The sequence below is a fragment of the Phoca vitulina genome, unplaced genomic scaffold, assembly GCF_004348235.1.
Source record: "Phoca vitulina isolate PV1807 unplaced genomic scaffold, GSC_HSeal_1.0 scaffold33, whole genome shotgun sequence".
NCBI lineage: Eukaryota > Metazoa > Chordata > Mammalia > Carnivora > Phocidae > Phoca > Phoca vitulina.
Window position 1 is genome coordinate 23,825,320 of NW_022589736.1, and position 22,461 is coordinate 23,847,780.

At 40.0% G+C, this 22,461-nt stretch overlaps 1 protein-coding gene across 1 annotated transcript in view; it reads right to left on the bottom strand.

Moving 5' to 3' along the window:
• CUNH10orf67 (chromosome unknown C10orf67 homolog) overlaps positions 1-22,461 on the bottom strand; it is a gene marked incomplete at its 5' end in the record, with an annotated part of 133,300 nt that overhangs the window by 92,901 nt on the left and 17,938 nt on the right. The window contains one exon of the mRNA XM_032425536.1: positions 251-403. Coding sequence (XP_032281427.1) covers positions 251-403 — 153 coding nt within the window. The remainder of the gene's footprint in view (positions 1-250; positions 404-22,461) is intronic.

Genomic DNA, 22,461 nt, shown 5'->3' on the forward strand with positions numbered 1-22,461 from the left:
GCAGTGGGAAATAGTTGATTTCATTTCTATTACAAATAAAAATTGAAAACAATTATATTGCTCCTATTTATAACAATTATGGGTTTTCTGGAATATGCCATTGAGCAGAAAAAGATTGGACTGGCTGATGTTGTGGAGAGATGTCCAAGATATACCACTTGTATTTCCTTTATTCTTGACCCAAACTTTTGGAAAGTTATAACTTTATTTATATATACTAAAATTAATTATTCATTGCCTTGAAACTTACACATTTTTGAAGTCTAGACTCTTTGTATTGGTCTAGTTCTTCTCTTAATTCCTTAATAACTTCTTCTCTATCCTTCAGTTTTTTTAACAAAACACTCATTTTGATAGTAGTTGATTCTTGCACAAAAGTCTCTTCTTCCACCTCAAAGAATTGCTGGGGGGAAAGCAACATTAAAAATCAGACACTAAGTGAGCACCATCAGAAAGTAGTTCATGTTTTATTTAAGCTACTGTCTTGTAAGTTATTTTATTTTTGGAACTTGCACACAATTTTCAGGAAATAACTATATTTATATTGAATGATACGCTAACGTGCCATAGAATATGGCACATTATTCTCCTATAAAACACAAAGCATTATGTAGTACTCTAACTGCATCAGCCACGCAAGTAATCACAGTAAACCTTAATTGTAAATTCACATCATGGTTGTGAATGTCCTACTTCAACCTTCCCCTAGAGAGGAAGATAGCAAAAATTTGAATATGCAAAAAGAGAAGTAAGCTTCAGTGGCGCAACTAATTCCCCCAGTGGTTTGGTATGGAGATGTGGAGACAAGTACCATTTCTTTCCTTTTTTTCCACAGAAAAGCTTTGTAGACCATTGATCTAGATAGACTATGCTTCATTTGAAAACTTAGGAAACTGGGACCAAAGCAGAGGAAGATGCATTTAAATAGAATTTTTTTTTCCTTGCAAAGCTGTGGATAATGAACCATTAGGCATAAGAAAGTAATCTTCAGGGTCTATATGCATAACCATTCTAAAATTATGTAATTCTAACATATCATTCAGTTCTCTCTGCATGAAAAAAATGGCTATGTTTCTGCTTTTCTTAAAAAAACTGAGAAAGCTGTTTTTTGATAACACTAACCAAATAGAAATTAAATGAAAAAAATACACTCTCAAATTGGTTTGAAATGAATTTGTATATTAGTTGATACCATATATCACATATGGTATTGCTCTCATTTTAATTCATTTGACATTTAATTCATTTGGCTCAGTCGGTTAAGCGTCCAACTTTTGATTTCGACTCAGGTCATGATCTCAGGGTGGTGAGATTGAGTCCCGCATCAGGCTCTGTACTGGGCATAGAGCCTGCCTAAGATTCTTCCTCCCTCTCCCTCTGCTCTTCCCCTACTCACCCTGTTCCCTCTATAGAAAAAAAAAAATTAATTCATTTGACCTTATATCATGAGCATGTCCCATGTCATTAGCATTTTACGTAAATGTAATTACTGATGGTTACATCACATTCTGCTCTATAGACATGCCATTATTTATATAATTATAATATATATATTTTAAGGTTTTTATCATACCGTATCTTTATACCTACACCTCTGTCCACATTTCTCATCTTTTTTTCTTGGCATAGATCCCTAGAAGTAGAATTCCTGACCAGAGCATATAAATGTTTCAATGGTCTTGATTCATTTTATAAATTTCTTTTCAAAAAGATTGTGCAGTTTATATTCGACCTTGAGGATGAGGATGTTTGTCTTCCTACATTCCCTGAATCACTTGTATATTTTCTGAGTCTTACTATGACAATATATGAACGTACTATTTTATTTTTGTTTTAATCAGCATGTTTTACCTCTTATTTATTTAAAGATTTTATTTATTTATTTGAGAGAGAGAAAGCAAGAGACAGAGCACGAGCAGAAGGGGAGAGGCAGAGGGAGGGGGAGGGGCAGAGGGAGAGGGAGAAGCAGATTCCCTGCTAAGCAGGGAGCCAGAAGTGGGGCTCCATCCCAGGACCCTGGGATTAAGACCTGAGCCGAAGGCAGATGCTTAACCAACTGAGCCACCCAGGCATCTCTTTTTTCAAAAAGTAAACTCTACCCCTGACATGGGGCTCGGGCTCACGACCCTGAGATCAAGAGTCACATGCTCTACCAACCAAGCCAGCCAGGTTCCCCTGAATCAGCATGTTTTGATCACCAAAGTGAATTTTTTTAATATCATATATTTATGCTATATGTTTTGAAAATACTCAATTCTAATTATATGCCCTTTTGCTGAGAACTCAAAATAGTTTTAGAACTCCCATTGATCTATTTAATAGTTTAATTGATTAGATTTCCTATTTCCATTTGCTAGTGTAGAAGTGCCATTTCCTGACAGCTTGTTTTAAGCATTTAGGTGCTTCACCGTTTGCACTCAGTACTCTGAAGAACCGTGTCACAAAACCAAACAGGGATGAAACACTTACAAAATGAACACTGTTATACTTATTCCAGTATATAAAACTCTCATTTTCAACCCTGATGTGTAAAATCATATTGTCCATTTTGAACTCTTGAGAATTATAGCATGATTTTGTTTTTATGTGTTCACTGCTAATATATTTGAGCACATGCACATACAGGAAATATAGTAAAACCTAATCACATCTGCTAATATTTCAGAGTTAGATTTACAAACTAAAATTGTTCTATAATATATGATGAACACCAGTCAACTGAGGAGCGTAATATACCAGGGTAGAATTGAGAGTCAAGCTAGGAACAGAACACTGACAGGGCCTACGTTGCATTACTGTAAAAATCAGCATATGAATACGCAGTATAGTGGGAAAGATTGAAAGTAAAACAATCCACATGACAATTCCAGCTTTTTAAATTGAGTGACATTAAAGAACAGAGTCGGGGCACCTGGGTGGCTCAGATGTTAAGCATCTGCCTTCGGCTAAGGTCATGATCCCGGGGTCCTGGGATCGAGCCCTGCATCGGGCTCCCTGCTCGGCGGGAAGCCTGCTTCTCCCTCTCCCACTCCCCCTGCTTGTGTTCCCTTTCTTGCTGTGTCTCTCTCTGTCAAATAATAAAATCTTAAAAAAAAAAAAAAGAAAAAATTAAAAAAAAAAAAAAAGAACAGTGTTGACTATCTAGAGCAGGATAGCCTGCATCGACAGACCAGCTCGGTCACTTAGTGCCCTGTAAAAAAAGTGCCTTAAGATAAGATAATAAGATAAAGTGCCTTATTATCTGTAAAATGAGATTCATAGCAGTACCTACAGTACTGTGAGAATTAAATAAGACAATGCACCTAAACCATTTTGAACAGTGTCTACAACACAATCAGCTCCCTGTAAGTATTATACTCTGGCATTTGATTTTCATTCTTTCTTATCATTCAAATCCAGATGCCACTGGCCCTGGGAAGCCTTAGCACCGCACCTGCCCACCTGCCCTCCACTGCTGTGTTCTTTCTGTATCTTGTCCTCTTGGGTCACTTCATTTATTATTTGTTTATTTGCTCACTAATTTTTTATGTTCTGAAGATGATGGATTTTACTTTTAAAGACTTATTTATTTACTTATTTTTTTAGAGAGAGAGTAGACTGGGAGTGGGGAGGGCCAGAGGGAAAGGGAGAGAGAGAATCTCAAGCAGGCTCCTTGCTGGGCAGAGCCTGACCTGGGATTCAATCTCAGACCCTGAGATCAAGACCTGAGCCGAAACCAATAGTCAGACGCTTAACCAACTGAGCCACAAAGGCACCCCTATTTTACTTTTAAAAACCTCCGAAACAAATAATACATTATATGTTAAAAAAAAAAAAAAAGAAAGAAGATAGTAGGAAGGGGAAAATGAAGGTGGGGAATCGGAGGGGGAGATGAACCATGAGAGACTATGGACTCTGAGAAACAAACTGAGGGTTCTAGAGGGGAGAGGGGTGGGAGGATGGGTTAGCCTGGTGATGGGTATTAAAGAGGGCACGTTCTGCATGAAGCACTGGGTGTTATACGCAAACAATGAATCATGGAACACTACATCAAAAACTAATGATGTAATGTATGGTGATTAACATAACATAATAAAATAAAATTAAAAAAAAAACCAATACTATTTACAATAAAGAGATATTCTGTGCTCAAAAAAAAAAAAAAAAATCACCAAAATAAAGATGCTTCCGACAAGCTGGCCAAGTCATCTCCTCTGTGACATGACGCAAACCATGCTGAATGCTCCTTTAAAATGCCCCCAGGAACTGGGCTGAGATGCTGCACAAACTCAGCAGTATGGGAGCGAGCTGGCCTGTCGGAAGGGCTCGGTCCCTCTGGACTTCAGGGCAGGGAGGGTCATGCCATTCTTTGGAAGAACAAAAAGTTTTACTTCTGACATTTCACAAAATAGTTGTAAGGCCCAAACACATTGGATTCATTTCTCTTCATCTCCAGGAATGTTTCTGATGTTCGACCAATGTTTATTGAATGAGCTGGACTCACGAGGAGATAAGCGGAAGGCACTTTTATTTTTCTTCACCACCCTCAAATCTGGTCTCCCGTCTCATGTTTCTTACCTCTTAGAAAAACCCTCAGGAAAGTGCCACAGCTTTTTTTTTTTTTTAACTCTTAAATAACAACAACAAAACTGGATAAAGGAAAGAAAGATAGGAAGAAAGCATAAACCATAAATGAATGAATGAATGAATAAATAAAATGCCCCAAATCTCAATCCAGCCTCCTCTTACCCATCAGGGTTCCTGTCACCCCCAACTGTGGCCTCCCTCGGACTTGGCATCCTGTGGTGGAGAAGAGGGGCCAAAACTGGCTTTGTTTTCTAGTACCCAGAAATTTGATCAAATGCCAGTCCAGATGTTGCTGTGAAAGTATTTTTTTAGGTGAGATTAAGATTAAAATCGATAGACTGAGTAAAGCAGATTACTGTCCATAATGTGGATGGGCCTCATCCAACCAGTTGAAGGTCTTCGGAGAAAGACAGGTCCGGCGGGGAGAGGGAATTTTGTCAGCAGACTGTTTTGGATTTGAGTGCCGCCGACACCTGGATCTCTGGTCTGCTGGTCTACCTTGCAGATTTCAAGCTTGCCAACCCCCACAATCGTGTGAGCCAATTCCTTAAAATCAATCTCTCTCTTTTTCTCTCTTGCTCTCTATACACACTGGTTCTGTTTCTCTGGAGAATCCTGACTAATATAATATCTACATCTAAAGACCATAAACTCACACTGACACCTCCAATTCCAACCCAACACCATGGCATTTATTATAGCCCATCTCCTTTCCATAGCATAACCCCTCCTCTGGCATCCGGGAAGCTGGCTCCCACAGTACTTTATGGGCTGATGTGTTTGCTCAATCCTCCCTGCATGCAACCCATCTCCTGACCGCATTGTGCCACCAAGAGCTTGCCTCTGATGCAGGCAATGGGACAGAAAAGGCAGAAACATGTCTTTGGTCTTTTAATTCACAATGGCAAGAAAACTTTATTTTGGAATTTAATTCCTTTGGTCCTGCAAGAAGAATTAATATTTGTATTTTAATTTTTCCTTCAGCATTTGAAAGTGAGGAGGAGTTGATATTCAAATCTCTGGCATAATTGTTGGCTTTTTATTATTAGAATAGTTTTATGATGTCATCTGGTCTCATGGGCAAAACCTCTTGACCACCAATATTGAACAACACAACTGGATATTATCTGGGGTGAGAAACAGACTAGAAAATGAATTCTTAGTATTAGATGCAAAGTGACCTTGCTGTTAAATGTAAATCATGCACTCCTCTGACAGGATGCCAAATCTCCCAGGGCACCAGCAGGCTCAGGATCCCCAGAGAAGTGCTTGGTATTGGGGCGCGCTGCATCATGAAGGTGGGAGCAGAGCTTTCCTCTCCCTAGGGCTCAGATACACAGCTAACTGATCATAGGCTAAACGATGAAGTTCAATGTGTTAAAAAAAGAAAAGAAAAGAAAAAAGAAAAATCCAGGGACTCTTGTTTCCTTCCACGTGAAGTGATACCCTCCACTGAGTTCTGATCCTGGAGGAAGAAACTTGCTCACATTTGGGCCATTCCCCTCCTCCGCCCTTTCTCTTTGGGGCAAGTGCTGCAGGAAGAGACGCGCCCAGCCCAGGGCCTCTGGCGGGGAGGCAAGCCGGCCAAGCGCTGAGAGTTAGCACTAGGCAGCCTGCTTGCTCAGGAAAGCAGATGATCTCCATCTGTTGGCTCCCTGACTTAATTTTTCAACTTGCCCAGAACCTGGGTGGGGAAGAGTGGTATTATTTATCAAGCATCATAAACACTGCAATAATATTTATCTTTCAAGGTGGCAAATCCATGCACGTCATGAAAACTGCTTAGAATTCTACAATGATTCTTTGATGTCTTCAACATAAAGTATTTATTCCTTAGTCTCACTTTCCTGCATCACCTCTCACCACTCTTTCCAGTCCCCTGTCCTCCAGCCTTACCAAACCACCTGCAGCTCCCTGACTGCCTTACACCTTAATGCCTGTTCTGTGAAATAGGCCCTGATTCCTCTCACCCCCTCCCTCCAACTTGCCAAATAGTCACCATCCTTCAAGGCTTAGCTCAGGAATCACCTCATCCTGAAAATCTTCCTTAATTACTCCCCCAACCCCCACAGAAGAGTTGGGCACCCATCAGGTGCAAACCTCGATTATGGATTGTAATTGTTGAATTTCCTTCCTTCCTTCCTTTCTCCCTTCCTTCCTTTCTCCCTTCCTTCCTTCCTTCCTCCCTTCCTTCCTTCCTTCTTTCTTTCCTTCCTTCCTTCCTTCTTTCTTTCCTTCCTCCTTCCATCTTTCCTTCCTCTCTTCCTTCCTTCTTTCTTTCCTTCCTTCTTCCATCCTTCCTTCCTCCCTCTCTTCTTTTTTTTTTGCTTGTTGACTGGCACTTTTATTGAGAACTATATAGTTTTAGGAACAAACCACAAAAATAATTCTGCTGGATTGGTTTCTGTAATTTTGCAGTGAGGAGCCTAGAATGTGAGCAGCCCGCTAACTTCCAGACTGATCAAAGACCTTCTGTATCCACTTCTTCAGGTGGAACACGTGTGTGTAGAAGCCATATTTTCCATCCCTGTCATAGCCTTCACCCCATGACACGATGCCCATTTGATACCAGCGGTTGTTAAAGGGGCTCTTCATGACAAAGGGCCCCCCACTGTCACCTTCACAGGCATCTCCTCATTTCCTTTCACTGCGCTTGAAGCCAGCACAAAACATGTCGGTGATGCGGATCCGAGTGGAGGCTTTGCACACCGGCTGCTCCACAATGGGCAGGTTCACCACCTGCAGGATGTTGGGCTGTACCTTGGCAACATTGGACATCCACATCTCCTTCAGGTTGCCCCAGCCAGTCACCCACCCTTTGTATCTGGCGTGGAGCAGTCTGATTGCCATTTCCTCATCAGGCAGGCACACGGGGTAGATGTAGTTGCTGAAGGTGATGGGCTTCTTGAGCCTCAGCAAGGCTATGTCACGGTCCAAGTTCTCCCTCCAGTTGTACCTGGGTTGGATGTAGATCTTTTCCAGCATGGAGAGCTTCTCAATGCTTCGCTCATACCTGGGCCGTGTGCTGGTGCCTTCCTGCCTTCCTTCCTTCCTTCCTTCCTTCCTTCCTTCCTTCCTTCCTTCCTTCTTTCCTTTCTATCTCTCATGGCCACTAGATTATGAACAATTTGAGAGCAAGGACTGCTTTTGTCTCTGCTACAAAATCAAACAGTGCATGGATGACTCAACAATTGAGTGAAAGAGCAGGTCAAGTCCTCGACATCATGCCCTGCCATGTTCTAGGACATTTTTACTAAGAACTCATGATCTATTTCCAGTACCATGGCATAGGTCAAGTTCTTTAGCACCTTTCTTGGTTATATTCAGGCCTCTATTCAGTGAACATTTGTTGACTATCTATGATGTGTGAGGCTCTCTGCTAGGACCTGCATATAAAGATGAATATAGCTTAGTCCCTGGTCCACAGGAACAAAGATTCTAGAGTCCAGACCAGGCCACAAGTGGGTAATTGTGATAAAAGTCAGTGTGTCGATTATCCAGGAGAGAAAGAGCATTCCAGCAAGAAGGGACATTATGGGAAAATTCCAGGGAGGTGACTAACAACTTGAGGCATGCAGAGGGAGGCAGGTGACAGCAGGTAGCTCAGGATTGCTGGAGGGTAAATTTTTCTCCAAGAAGTAGAAGGAGATAAGAGCGGAGAAATGTAAGGGCCATTCTGGGCCATGCTGAAGGCTTAGATGTCACCCTACAGTTATGGAGAAGATGCTGAAGGGTTTCAAAAAGGGGCAAGATGTGAAGGGTTTTATGTTTTGAAAGACCACTCACTTGACCAGGCAGACACAGAATTACAGAGACCAGATGGGATAAGGGGGTAACAGCCACAGGCCAGGCAAGCAGTGCTAACTGCCTGAACTCGTTCTGTGGCAAGATAAAGGCGATGGATTTAGGAAGTAAAAAAGTGGCAGGAGTTGATGACTCACTGAAAACCAGGGTGTATTTTGTATCTATGCCGTGTCACAAACATAGAGTTTTACCACAAACTTAGTGGCTTAAAGCACACATGCATTCTCTCAGTTTCTGTGGGGCAGGGGTTCAGGCATGGCTTAGGTGGGTCCTCTGCTTAGGGGCTATGAGGCTGCAATCCAAGTGTCCTCTGGGACTGGTCTTGGTGGAGGCTTGACTGGGAAAGGATCTTGCTTTCATGTTCACTCAGGTTGTTGGAAGGATTCACATCCTCGCACCTGGAGGACCGAGGGCTTCAGCTTCTTGCTGACTGTCCGCCAGAGGCTGCCCTCCGTTCGAGGCTGCCTGTGGTTCTTTACCTCCACATGGCCTCTTGTTTCCTCCAAGCCAGCAAAGGAGAGAGAGACTCTGCAAGATGGGAGCTATACCCTTACAAGATAGAATCATCCAGGCACCTTGGCTGTAATCTGTGGTTAGAAGCAAGGAGATGAGGAGGGTGATCACACAGGTGTGAACCCCTGGAGGCTGGATTGTGGTGTCCAGCACAAGGAGTGACAGCTAGCTTCCCAGCTGGGGAGACCAGTTGGACCGTGCCGCCGACACCTGAGACCAGGAGACTAAGGCGGGCGGTGTGGAAGTAAGGGAGAAGATAACGTTGTTCGCTTTGTGTCATGGTTGAGTCTGTGGTGACTTATTTTGTAACTCATCACGTGTGTTTTTTTTCCCATTTCGCCTAGGCAGTTTTCTTTCCCACCCTCTCCTCAACATAAAGCCTCACTTAGGCCATTAGCTGTGATCCAGAGAAGGCGTTCCTCCCAATCTGAGGAGATGCACCCTGCCCTTGGCAGAGGCCCATCTTCGTTTCCTAAGTCAGAGTCCAGAAAATTTAATCCCCTCCAAATACCAAAATGTTGGTATTTTATTGCATAATACTGTTACTAGGAATTTAAAAAAAATCTGAAATGAAAAATCACTTAACCCCTGGTAGTAGTTGCTGCATTAAAATTTGGGATCTAAAATGAGTGCCCTCATTAGATATGGTTGTTCTACACTTCTCCCACCTTCAAGAGGTGTAAGAAAATGCCAGTCAACAAAGCAAGGCTTCTATTGCAAGAATAAATACTTTCCCAGTTCAAAGACTTTTAAAAACAATGTTAACATTTTACCATTTTAACAAATGCATTTTTAAGAGCCTTGAAATGGATTTGGGTAATTCCGCGTCAAATTTTCATCTATATTTGACTAAGCAAAGAAGAGGACAAACCCGAAATGCTTTTCTTGGCCCCAACACTACTATTTGTTATCCATAAAAGGCTTGCGGTCCGGCAAAATAGACAATGCACTGTTTGCGCTGATCTCTTCACAGTCATCAAAGAAGAGATGTGATTATGTGATGGGGAAATATTGGAAGTTAACTTACAGCAATTGTCCATCCTCCTAGTTAATGACAATCAGAAAGAGATTTCTGGGAAGGTAGGAAACTTGGCACAGAAATTGTCTCTGGCTTAAATGACGAAAACAATTGACACTTTTTTTTTTTAAGATCATGTTTGTTTGTTTTTTTAAAGACTGATTACATTTTTTTCTATCTTATGTAGTATAGTTTATTTTTTGAGCTACACTTATTTTATCTGCTAGTAGTTTATATTAAAAGATTTTATTTATTTATTTGAGAGAGCGAGTGAGAGAGAGAGAGAAGGAGCAGTGTGGGGGGGCAGCAGAGGGAGAGGGAGAAGTAGACTCCCCGCTGAGCAGGGATCCCGATGCGGGGCTGGATCCCAGGACCCCAGGATCATGACCTGAGCCGAAGGCAGACGCTTAACTGACTGAGCCACACAGGCGCCCCTATATTAGAACTATGAGTTTAATGTTTATGTTTTATACACTTTCGTTTTTATTTGTTGTTTTCTTTATGTTCTTAACATTTGTATTTGAAATGTAGCATATATTTAGTTCACTACTTAAGAAATGTCTATAAGTGGCAGGGGTGGGGGGAGAGGAGGAAGATGGTCAAAAGGTACAAACTGCCAGTTGTAAGATAAATAAACACCGGGGATATAATGTACAACATGAGGACTAGAGTTAACACCGCCATACAGTATATTTGGAAGTTGCTAAGAGAATAGATCCTAAAAGTTCTCATCACAAGGAAAAAAAAGTTTGTAACTATATGAAGAGATGTATGTTAACAAAACTTATTGTGGTAATCATTTCGAAATACATATAGGTCACACCTTAAACTCATCAAGAGCTGTATGTCAATTACATCTCCATATAACTGAAAAGAGACCTGTGAATTCTAAAATACTTTAAAATAAATATTAAAATAAATAAGTTCATTAAATTAAATAGCATCCTTTGTATTTTATGGAAAACAAATATAAAAAAATACGGAACCCAAAGTCGGCTTCAGGCAGCCTCTTCTTGCCTTCCGTGGCCAGTCACTAGACTCAGGAGAGCTAACTTTCCTTTGTGTTCCAGGGAGTTTGAGTTTTCTCAGACTTCTGGCGGTTCTGATTACATGTTTATCCCACCTGTTATGAGGGGGCTAAGAAACTACAGAATATTTTAAGAAGGTGAGCAGGACGTTGAGAAGTCTGGAGTTTTCTTCCTATGAGGACCCATTAAGGAGTCAGGGGCTTAGCCAGAGTGGAGAAGGCATGGATATCAGTGTTTTCTCCAACGATGTGAGAACCCGTGGAAGAGGAGAGTTCATTGCATTCACCTTTCCTTCTGAATGCCAATTATAGCTGAACCAAGAAGGAGGTCATTGAAATAAAAACTTAGATATAAAAGTTTGCATTTTTCTGTAATCCACCTGAACTTAACTCTAGTCTTTTTTGTCTTTCTAGAGAAATAGAATAAATCATGATGCAGCACAGGAAACACTTTGCACAGCGCCTGGGCCATTGTAGATTATTTAGTAGGTGATAACGGCTTTCATTATCATTAATTATCGCCCTAGAGAAAATGAGCATGTTTCCCCAAGCATTTTCACCTACGTTTCTGTAACTAATGCCCATCACCACCTAAGACAAAAGAATAACCACAGCCCCAGGCTGCATTAGGTTCCAGCAGAGCAGGTCCATACAGAGCATGGCTCTCTCTACAGCCCCGTATACTTTTCTCCATGTAAGCATCTCTCTGTACCTCCCCCTCTCCTCCAACCTATCCCAGATTTTTCTCACAGAAAAAGGAACATCCATTAAGAAGGTAATAACTTCATTCCTTAGCCCTCTGTTTGTAAAGGAGAGGGTGGTGCTTTGATTTGAGGAAATGAAATTCTAATGGTTGTATTTCAAGCACTCTTGGGGTGTGAATGTGCCTAATACTTTTGAACGATGGGAATTATCCTCCTCCCCTACTATGTCACCCAAAGAGTCTCTTCTGCTTGAAGAACCCTGCAAGAAAACACCAACATTCATTCTGTACATATTTATAGGACCTGCTATGCACAGCTATGGGCTAGTCACAAACTTCCCCGTGTATAAGAAAATCCGAATAGAGCTTCATAGTCTCTAAAATTCTCTTTAAAAGACCTGGGAGACCATCATGTAAAAACGCATCCGAGTTCATGCAGTAAGGCACAGGAAGTGAGCATATTCCAAACTAGAAAGCAAAATTAAATGATCTTCCGTGCCCAAGAGTCTGAACTGAGAATCACCTGTCAGCCTTCATTTGAACTTCACCTTTGATGCTTCTCTGCAAAGCAACATTTCTTAGACTGATTCAGACTCTTCAGCTTCACAAAAGTCACAGAACTCTCTTCTTTGCCAGGAGCTACGTTCATCACACGGAGTGTGAGGCTGGTTATTGGCTTTCTTGATACATTCAGGCCAAAAGACTGTGTCCTCAACCCATTTCTCTCCTACAGTATGCGCTCAATTCTTCCACTTGACGAGGCAAAGAAACAACTAGTCCCTCCCTACTCAGGGGAGAGGAACAGGATCTATCCCACGTGGACCTTTGTAAAGGGACCTGATTAGCCCAGGCAACACTGTGCTAGGGTCATAGAGGATCCCAGCCTTAGGACTTAGTTCACCTGTTTCATCCATTCTAGCCTGATTTTTCTTACGTTAATCTCCGGTGCCCTGATCCCCCCTTGGCTTGTGTATACCTAACACCCAACATCCAGTCTCTCTGGCTTTGTTAGCCCTTTATTGACCTACTTTTCTGGTGCAATTTTAGCCTTCCCCACAAACATATATTCTATATTTAGTTGCTCACCCTAGGCACTAAAACTGTAGGTAATTATATTTCTACCACCAGCCCATCTCAAAAGACTAATTAGTCTTAGTCTCCTTCCATCCAGCTCCAAATTATTCCAAACAAAAAGCCATTGTTATACTTAATTATGAGTTACTGATGGATTCTTATCAAATTCAGTAAAAACAAAAGAATGATCACTGCCTTATTATTTAATATCATTCTGCAATGTCTGTCTAGTGTTAAAGAGAGAAAGAGATATCATTGAGAAATTAAGACATAAATATTGTCATTTTCCATGAGTAGATGTTTGTGCTTAGAAAATACAAATGAATCAACAAGAACTGTTAAAATGTCTGATAAAAGGTGAACTTAAGACTTGAAACCATAAAACTGTTAGAAGAAAACATAGGCAGTAAGCTCCCTGACATTGGTCTTAGAGATGATTTTTTGGATTAACACCAAAAGCAAAGGCAAAATTAAACAAGTGAGAATACATCAAACTAAAAAGCTTTTGAATAGCAAAGGAAACCATCAACAAAATGAAAAGACAACATACTGAATGGGAGAAAATATTTGTAAATCATATATTTATAAATCATATATATACATATATTTGTAAATCATATATTTCTCTTTCTAAGAGAAAAAATCTTAAAAGTTCCCTTCACAAGAAAAAAATTTGTAACTATGTGTGGTGATGGATGTTAACTAGACTTATTGAGGTGATCATTTCACAATATACACAAATATTGAATCATTATGTTGTACACCTGAAACTAATATAATGTTAAATGCCAAGTATACTTCAATTTAAAAAAAAAAGAGATCTGATGATCCCACATTTGGAAGGAAATCTATCAACAAAGTGGTTGGATACACTATTTATAAAATTAATGGTTCACATCAAAACATTTTGGTGAAGTGGAAGAAAGCAATCACAAAACAGCATATATTTTACTCCCATTTATATGAAATATTCAGAATAGGTAAATCTGTAGCGACAGAAAGTAGATTAGCAGTTGCCAGGGGTTCAGAGTGGGGGGGGCATAAAAGGGGGAGAGAAGAATAGGGAGTGACTGCTAATGGGTACAAGCTTTCTTTTGGAGGTGATGAAAATGTTTTAAAATTAGATTATGGTGATGGCTGCACAACTCTGTAAATATACTATAAACCAGTGAACTGTAGGCTTTAAACGAGTGAATTTTATGCAATGTAAATTATACCTTTAAAGCTGATTGGGGCACCTGGCTGGCTTAGCAGAACAAGCTACTCTTGATCTCGGGGTCATGAGTTTGAGCCCCACGTTGGGTGTAGACACCACTTAAATAAATAAAAAAGTAAAAAAAAACCCAAAGGATTCCATGGATACCCAAATATTCTTGAAATATGACAAAATTGATTCCATATTCTAAGGACATAAAGTATAATACTTAGGAATCACTTAGTTGTATGAGAAAGAAATATAACCTGCAAAAGTAAAATTATAAAACTTTGAGATACATAAAACAAGACATAAGTGAATCAAGAGGTATTCTTGAATAGGAAGACTGAATATTATAAATGATACAAATTTCAAAATTCATGAATAATTTTCCAACCAGTTCAATTTTAATAAAAATACCAAGGGGGGTCTTTTGGAGTGGCAGTAAACAAAATTATTCTAAAGTTTACCTGAAAGAATAAAAAAGAAATGGGAAAATTGCTTGTTAATACAAAAGGTAGTGACAATCTCCTTGACTTTTCCAAGGGTTTTATAAGCTCCTAAATCCTTTTATTAAATCCCTATGTGTTTGAAACACCTAGAGTAGTTTGTTTTCTTACTTGAATCTGAGCTCCTACAAAATATAGCTAAATCAGGTGTAAGTTTTAGAAAAATCTTTTCTTTTGTCTCAGATGAGGTACTATAATATCACGGAAGAGATTGTTTCAAAAGTTAGATTTAAAAATTTGCTCCATAGCTGGAAAGGGACTTGTTACCTGTATCCTCAACTGGCCTCCAGAGGGCAGCAGAGTCATTTATCCTTAACCAAAATTACCTCTTAACCCAAGTGTTTACTTTGGTTATTTATTTATATATTTATTTTCCAACAGTCTTCTGTTTTTTTCTTGTGACTGAGCTTCCGCAAACTGGGTGGACAGGATTAGGCAGACTGTCTGAGGTCATGGATCAAAGCAATGATAACAACCAAAGGGATGATTCAAATAATCACTTTTATATCATTAAAGCAATTCTTTAATTAGATAAACCAACTACAATTAATACACTGATTAAGTATATTTAACTAGAACATGTTTATGAAAAACTGATGAATAGAAAGCATTTAATCATTTCAGGGCTTTCTACTTTAAGAAGTACAAGAAGTACATATAAAGAGTGATAGTCACTTATTCTGCCACATTATTTTTAAGTTTATTTATTTATTTATTTTTGGTAATCTCTACGCCCAACATGGGGCTCAAACTCATGACCCCAAGATCAAGAGTCGCATACTCTTTCAACTGAGCCAGCCAGGTGCTCCATTCTGCCATATTTTCTGAGCATTTGATACACACTAGACGTATGTCAGTGTCCCAGAAATTGTTGAAGACACAAAAGATTAGGAAAGCATGTTAAAAAAAAAAAAATCATGGGATTCTGACTTACTCTTCCACTGTAAACAACAAAAATTCTGGATAGGATAGGTGAAGTGCATCTATAAGCTGACAAAGAAAGGAGTACTTAGGCTAAAATGAAGTGAATGCAGAAATCCAGAGAGGTGTGCAGCACACTGAAGCTGGCTTTCATTCCAGGGCATTGCCAACCCCGGGATGTGTGAACTTTGGTTTGCTCCTCAGCAGGACACAGAGGAGAGACATCACCTCCGTCCCCCTCAAGGTGGCAATTCTAATTCTAAATAATAGGAGGCCTCCTCATTAAGGTTGAGACACCAAAGGGCCACTCCTTCATTTTAAGAACAAACTAAAACTACCTTGAACTGTGCACCCCCTCCCACCCCACCGAAAGTGGAACTGCCTGTCTGGAAACTTGGCTCTGAGTACAGAGAAGGGAAAAAACATGTCTTCTAAAGAAGTTTTATGAGCACAAGATGAAAGATGACCTACACAGCTTGTGACCCAAAGTCATCCATCTGGGTGGTCTAAAATGTCTCAAGCTAAAAGTCAGATTAAAGTGGTCACAGACCCAGAAATCTTATAGAAGCAAACACAAATCTCTACAGAAACTGACTTCTGTTCTAGGCCTCAAGGAATTCCCACAGAAATCTGAGTTCACAGTCAAAAATCATAAAGCCCAAAAGTAATGACATGTCACATGTGACAGCCAGCACTTATCAGACCCTCAAAGATGGAAATGGTGAGACACAGAATATAAATCAAGTATAGTTAAATATGTTTATAGAAATAACAGGACTAAAATGATGAGCAATGAGCAAAAGCCATAAAAAAATAACCAATAACCAAGCATAGAGTGCAAATAGAATTCTGAGTCATAAAAAAATATTATAAATAATATTTTAAGACTCAATGAAATGGATAAAATAGTAATAAAAAGTGGGTTTAAAAATATAGGATTTCATTTTTTATCTGAGAATGATATACATTAGTAAGCCTTTCTTCCAACATATTTTTGAGTTTAAATCAAATAGACAAAGCCCTAGACAAATATTTCATTATATCTGACTCAAAAGGAATAGAATTCCCAATAGTCTTATAATCATTAAGGAAATTGAATGAGGAATCCAAAAGATGTCGATTAGTCAATCTATCCCTCCAGGCCCAGCTGGCTTTTCTTGGTAGTTCTAAATATTTAAGGAGGAAATATTTCCAATCTTATATAAATGTTCCTAGGGAACAAAATGAGGATAACATTCTCAACTCATTTTGGGAAGCTAGCATAAGCCTGATACTAAAACCCAACAAGGACAGTATAAAAAAGAGAAAAGTACAGGTTACCTCACTGATGAACGTGGATTTAAAATATCCTAATCAAAATATTAATACACTAAATTCAACAACAATTTTTTTATAAAAGATATATCATGACCAAGTTGGACATACACAAGGAAAGTAAAATTGATTTAACACTTAAAAAATTAATTAATTAATTTCACCACGTTAATAGATTAAGAGGAACATCATGAAGGGGAACGCATTTATGCATCTCTTAGTAGATGCATAAACCCTACATTTTATAAAACTGAAATGGATTCATGATTTTTTTTTTAATAGTCTCTTTAAAATAGCCTGGTAATATACCAAGAATTATGTGTAATGTTGAAACATTATATCCATTCCCTATAAGATTAGATATAAAATAAGGATGCTTGCTATTATCACTCTTATTTAACATTGTACTGGATGCACCACCAGTGCAGTAAGGAAAAATTAATGAATGAATGAAGAAATGGGATGAGGATGAAAAAGATAGTAACAAATATGTAATTATTCTCAATTAATATAACTTGATATAGGAAGTCCTGAAGACTCTATAAATTATTAAAGCAAGTTTAAAAATTTAGTAAGATAGCTGGTTACAAAATCAATATATACTCATCAACTGCATTTCTATACCCCAGTAATAAACAGTCAGAAATGTAATTTTGAAAAGGTATTTACTGGGGTGCCTGGGTGGCTCAGTCGTTAAGTGTCTGCCTTCGGCTCAGGTCATGATCCCAGGGTCCTGGGATCGAGCCCCACATCGGTCTCCCTGCTCAGCGGGAAGCCTGCTTCTCCCTCTCCCACTCCCCCTGCTTGTGTTCCCTCTCTCGCTCTCTCTCTCTCTGTCAAATGAATAAATAAAATCTTTAAAAAAAAAAAGAAAGAAAAGGTATTTACTATGTCTTCAAGAAAAGTATTCAGGAATAAATGTAATAAAAATGTAGGGCCGGGCGCCTGGCTGGCTCAGTCAGAGGAGCATGTATGTGACTCTTGATCTCAGGGTCATGAGTTCGAGCTCCACATTGGGTCTGGAGGTTACTTAAATAAATAAAACTTGAAAAAAAAATGTTGGGGGCCATGGAGCACAATGGTCAAGAAAGAATTCTTGAGACATTGTATGGTGTGACTTAGTAAGTTTAAGTAGCACGGGGACAGGACCCGTGGGCAGGAAGGGCTGAACTTTTGCTGTATGAAGCTGGTGGTTATACACTTAGTACTTAAGGGGAAGGGGATGTGCAGGAAGTATTAGGTCATAGGTATCTTCTTCAAATTTCTGCTCGTGAAACCTACTTTTTCAAGATTTCTCTGGTCCTTATCACTCAGTTTGATATTAACTATTGGTGAGATTTACAGGCAGTCATGAGACCCTTCAAGAATGTAGCAACTGGTGCATTATTTGATCCTTATCAGAAATATGCAGGTTATGGATCAGCCTTCTGGGCTAAAGGTGAACATTTTTCTGCTTCCATCCCCCATCAAAACCATTAAAGTTCTTTTTGTATTTTAAACTATTAAAAAAGAGCTAAGTAAATGGAGAATTATAGTATATACAGTATTGGATGATTCAATTTAGGCATGGTGTCATCGGAAGATAGTTGGTCCTTGTCCTTGGTTCCTGGCACAAAAATCCTAAAACTTTTGGCAAGAGCAATAGCACTACCTTTGTTCTAATTAGGCCACTCTTGGGGGGCCCCTAGATAGCTTCAGGATGAAGACTGGTCACCAGAAAGACCAAGCCTTGATTAGAAGCTTAGAACTTTCAGCTCCATCCTCCCACCCCTGGGAGAGGAAAGGGACTGGAGATTGAGTTAATGCCAAATGATTTATTCAGTCCTACACTATGAGACCTCTGTTAAAGACCCAAAGGACTGCATTCAGAGAGCTGTGGGTTGGTGAACATAACGAGAAGCTGGGAGGGTGCTGCACCTGGAGAGGTCATGGAAACTTTGAGCCTCTGCCCCATACTTATGCTACGCATCTGAAGGGGAACAGAATTTGCCACCCCTAAATATGTTTCTTTGGTGTAAGGATTATTTTAGGCTGATTACTTTTAAAAAACAGCAGACACTGGAGAAGCTTTGAAAATTGAGAAGTTACTCTTTTGTCAGAGACTTGTATAAGGGAATACACACATAAGACATGGAAGAGACTCCTATAAGGAAAATCTTCATTTGTAAGCGTGTCCCCTTCTCTGTACCAGAAAGAGGATGACTAAAATTCTAGAAATGCTTATCAATGGACAAGGCAAGGACTTAAATCTGCATAACAGTTATAACTTTGTTTACTGTGCTTTGCCTGGTCACTTCCCATAACTGGCTCCTCCCCACCCAACATCTTCTTTTCTCTTTAGCTGAAGATGGTATTTAAGGGGGTGGCTTGGGCCAGTTTGTGGAGTTACTCCATTTTCCTGGGTCCCTCCCATCTTTACAGTAGGTATGCATGGTATTAAATTTGTTTTTCTCCTGTTAATCTGTCATTTATTGGGGAGGGGGTTGGGGTCAGCTACAAACCTAGAAGGGAAGAAGGAAAATAAGTTTTGCTCCCTTACCCATCTCTTCCGTTTGGCTTTTTGGGGTTGTATCCTTTATAATAAACCTGTAACAGTAAGTAAGGTGCTTTGCTGAGTTCTAGGAGTCCTTCTAGGAAATTATCAAACCTTGGTGGGAGGGGGTGGGGTGGAGAATACCAAATTTATAGCCAGTTGGTCAGAGGTACTGGGACTTGCATGCAACTGGCATCTGAAAAGGGGCAGCCTTGTGGGATGGAGCCCTTTACTTGTGGGGTCTGCATCAGCTATGGATCGTTGGTGTCAGAGTTGAATCAAATTTTTGGACAATCCAGAATATGCCACTTTGGCATGATTATTTCGAAGGCAATGGAGGAATAAGAGGGGCAGGAAAAACCCTAAAAACAGCGTAAAACTCCTTTTGTAAAGGAAATTTACATTTATAAAGGAATTTCCCATTTGTAAAGGCGTCTCCTGGAGGAGAAGGACTCTTAGCAACTCTTAGGAATGGAGAAGACACTGACTTGAATCTGTATAATGAATCTTACTGAACAATCCTTGTTGACCATACTTTCCCTAGTCACCTTCCTGTAACTTACCTCCCTAGCCCCCAAATCCCTTTTCTTTTGTTTAGCCTCTTCTCTACACTCTATTGCCCTCTGGGATGGCATATAAGCCTGCAAATTCTGATGGCCTCCTTAAGCCACATTTCTTTGTGAACTTGCATGCGTAGCACTTAATTAAATCTGTTTTTCTCTCCTGTTAATTTGTCTTATATCAGTTTGATTTTTGCATTCCACTTACTGAACCTTGGAGGATTGAGAAAAAAGTTTTCCTCCTCTATGACATCCTGTTGGTGTCAAGTGGCTGGAAAAGACTGTAGATTTAGCGTTGAAAGGGAAAAAAATCCTAACTATAGGAAAATACACATTTCCCCCAAAATGGTCTATAGTTTTAATGCAAACCAATACAATTTTCAATGGGTTTATTTGTACAATATAGCACTAAATACATAATTTAATGTATATGGAAGGACAAAAAGCCAAGAATATTCAAGCCATTTCTGTAGAAGAAAAGAAAATGAGATAGCTTATCTAATACCAAATACCTAAAATTACATGTCAATTTTAGTGGTATCGTCCACAAGGAAGGATAATCTTAATTTTTTTTTTTTTTTTTGAGACAGAGAGAGAGAGCACAAGTGGGGAGGAGGGTCAGAGAGAGAGAGGAAGAAGTAGACTCTCTGCTGAGCAGGGAGCCCAACACAGGGCTGGAGCCTAATACAGGGCTCGATCCCAGGACCCTGAGATCATGACCTGAGCTGTAATCAAGAGTTGGCCGCTTAACAGACTGAGCCACCCGGGCACCCCTAATAAAGGCCATTTAAAAACGATAAATCATTATATAATTAGGTAGTTTATATCAAATTTAGGCAAACTGGATATTCATATGTAAGTTAATGTCTGCAAGTTAAATAAGACCCAACAATGTGTACAAAACAGATTTAAAACATGAAAACATAAAAATGTGTTTTTTTAATGCAGAATATTTTCCAGTTTTCTCTTCTCTCTCTCTCTCACTTCCTCCACCTTTTTTCAGATTCAGCCTGTGGTCATGTCTCTGCCTTCATTAAGAAGACAGAAGCCAGCCTAGAGTTCACTGCCAAATCTATAAGCTGCCTATAGCTGTCTGTGCACTCCATTCTCTCTTCCTGCCTGGGTTTGCTAGAGCTGCTAAGACAGAGCTCCATGGACTGGGGGGCTTAACCAATAGAAATGTATTTTCTCACAGTATTAGAGATTCGAAGTTTGAGATCAAGGTGTCAGCAGGGTTGGTTTCTGCTGAGGTCTTTCTCCTTGGCTTGCGGATGACTATCTTCTCCCTATGTCCTCACAGAATATTCCCTCTGTATGTGTCCATGTCCTAATCTCCTGTTTTTATAAGGACTCCTGTCAAATTGGATCAGAGTCCACTCCTATGACCTCACAGATCCATTCATGGTTCCTTTAAAGGCCCTACCTCTTAACAGTCACATTGTGAGGTACTGGAAGTTAGGACTTCAACATCTGAATTTTGGGGGGGACACAATTCAGCCCATAACACTTCTAAGATTTATTTATTTTCAAGGGGGGAGGGGCAGAGCGAGAAGGAGAGAGAGAGAATCTCAAGCAGACTCCCTGCTGAGTGTGATGCCTGACATGGGGCTCAGTCTCACAATCCTGGATCATGTGCTTAACCAGCTGAACCACCCATGCATCCCCAGCCCATAACACTTCTGTACAATGTTGGAGAATCCCCCTGTTGCCCTTAAGAACAACCCCTCTACTTATGCAGTGGATCCCCTCTGCTCTGGCCTTCTCCAGTACTCCCTCCTGCACCATATCTTCTATCTTTTACATTATTGATTTATCCCTCAGTTCTGGACCTTTCCAATCTCTATACATGCATTTTCTAGTACCCCTTCTTTTATTTTTTTATTTTTTATTATTTTTTATTTTTTTAAGATTTTATTTATTTATTTGAGAGAGAGAATGAGAGAGAGAGCGCATGAGAGGGGGGAGGGTCAGAGGGAGAAGCAGACTCGCTGCTGAGCAGGGAGCCCGATGCGGGACTCGATCCTGGGACTCCAGGATCATGACCTGAGCTGAAGGCAGTCGCTTAACCAACTGAGCCACCCAGGCGCCCCCCCTTCTTTTAAAAAACGTCCCTTGACCCTAAACTCTCACTCTAGCCTTCCAGCCATAGCCCTATCCCTTTATTCCCTTTTTCAATGTCCTCAATCCACATTGGATCACCTCCCCCCACCCCCCAGTTCCAACTGAACATCCACCTTTATCGCTCTGATGTTCTTCCTGGGATCTGCAGTGATGCCAGTGTTAATATTGCCAATGTTACTTTTTGACTCTCAGCTTACTCAAGTCTCAGTGTATTTGATACCATTGACCATTCCATCCTTCTTAAAACAGTCTCCTCTCTTGATCTCTGTGACACCAGGCTCCCCTGCTTTTTCTACGGCCTCTCTGACAACCCCTCATTACTACTAACCTTGTATAAATACACTTGCTCCCTGGGTGATCTCATCCAGTCCTTATGGCTTTAAATCTGCTATGATGATGATGTCTATCAGATATATATATCTAACCTGTCTCTCCACAAACCTCTAAACTCGTACATTCAACAAATTGCCAGATATTACCACTAAGATGTCTAATTCACTCTTTGTTCAACCATACTTTTAATTACTTACTTCGTGTTAATTAATATTCTAGGTGCTTGGGATATGTAAGTGAAAGGTACAAACCAAGAACCCTACTCTTGGG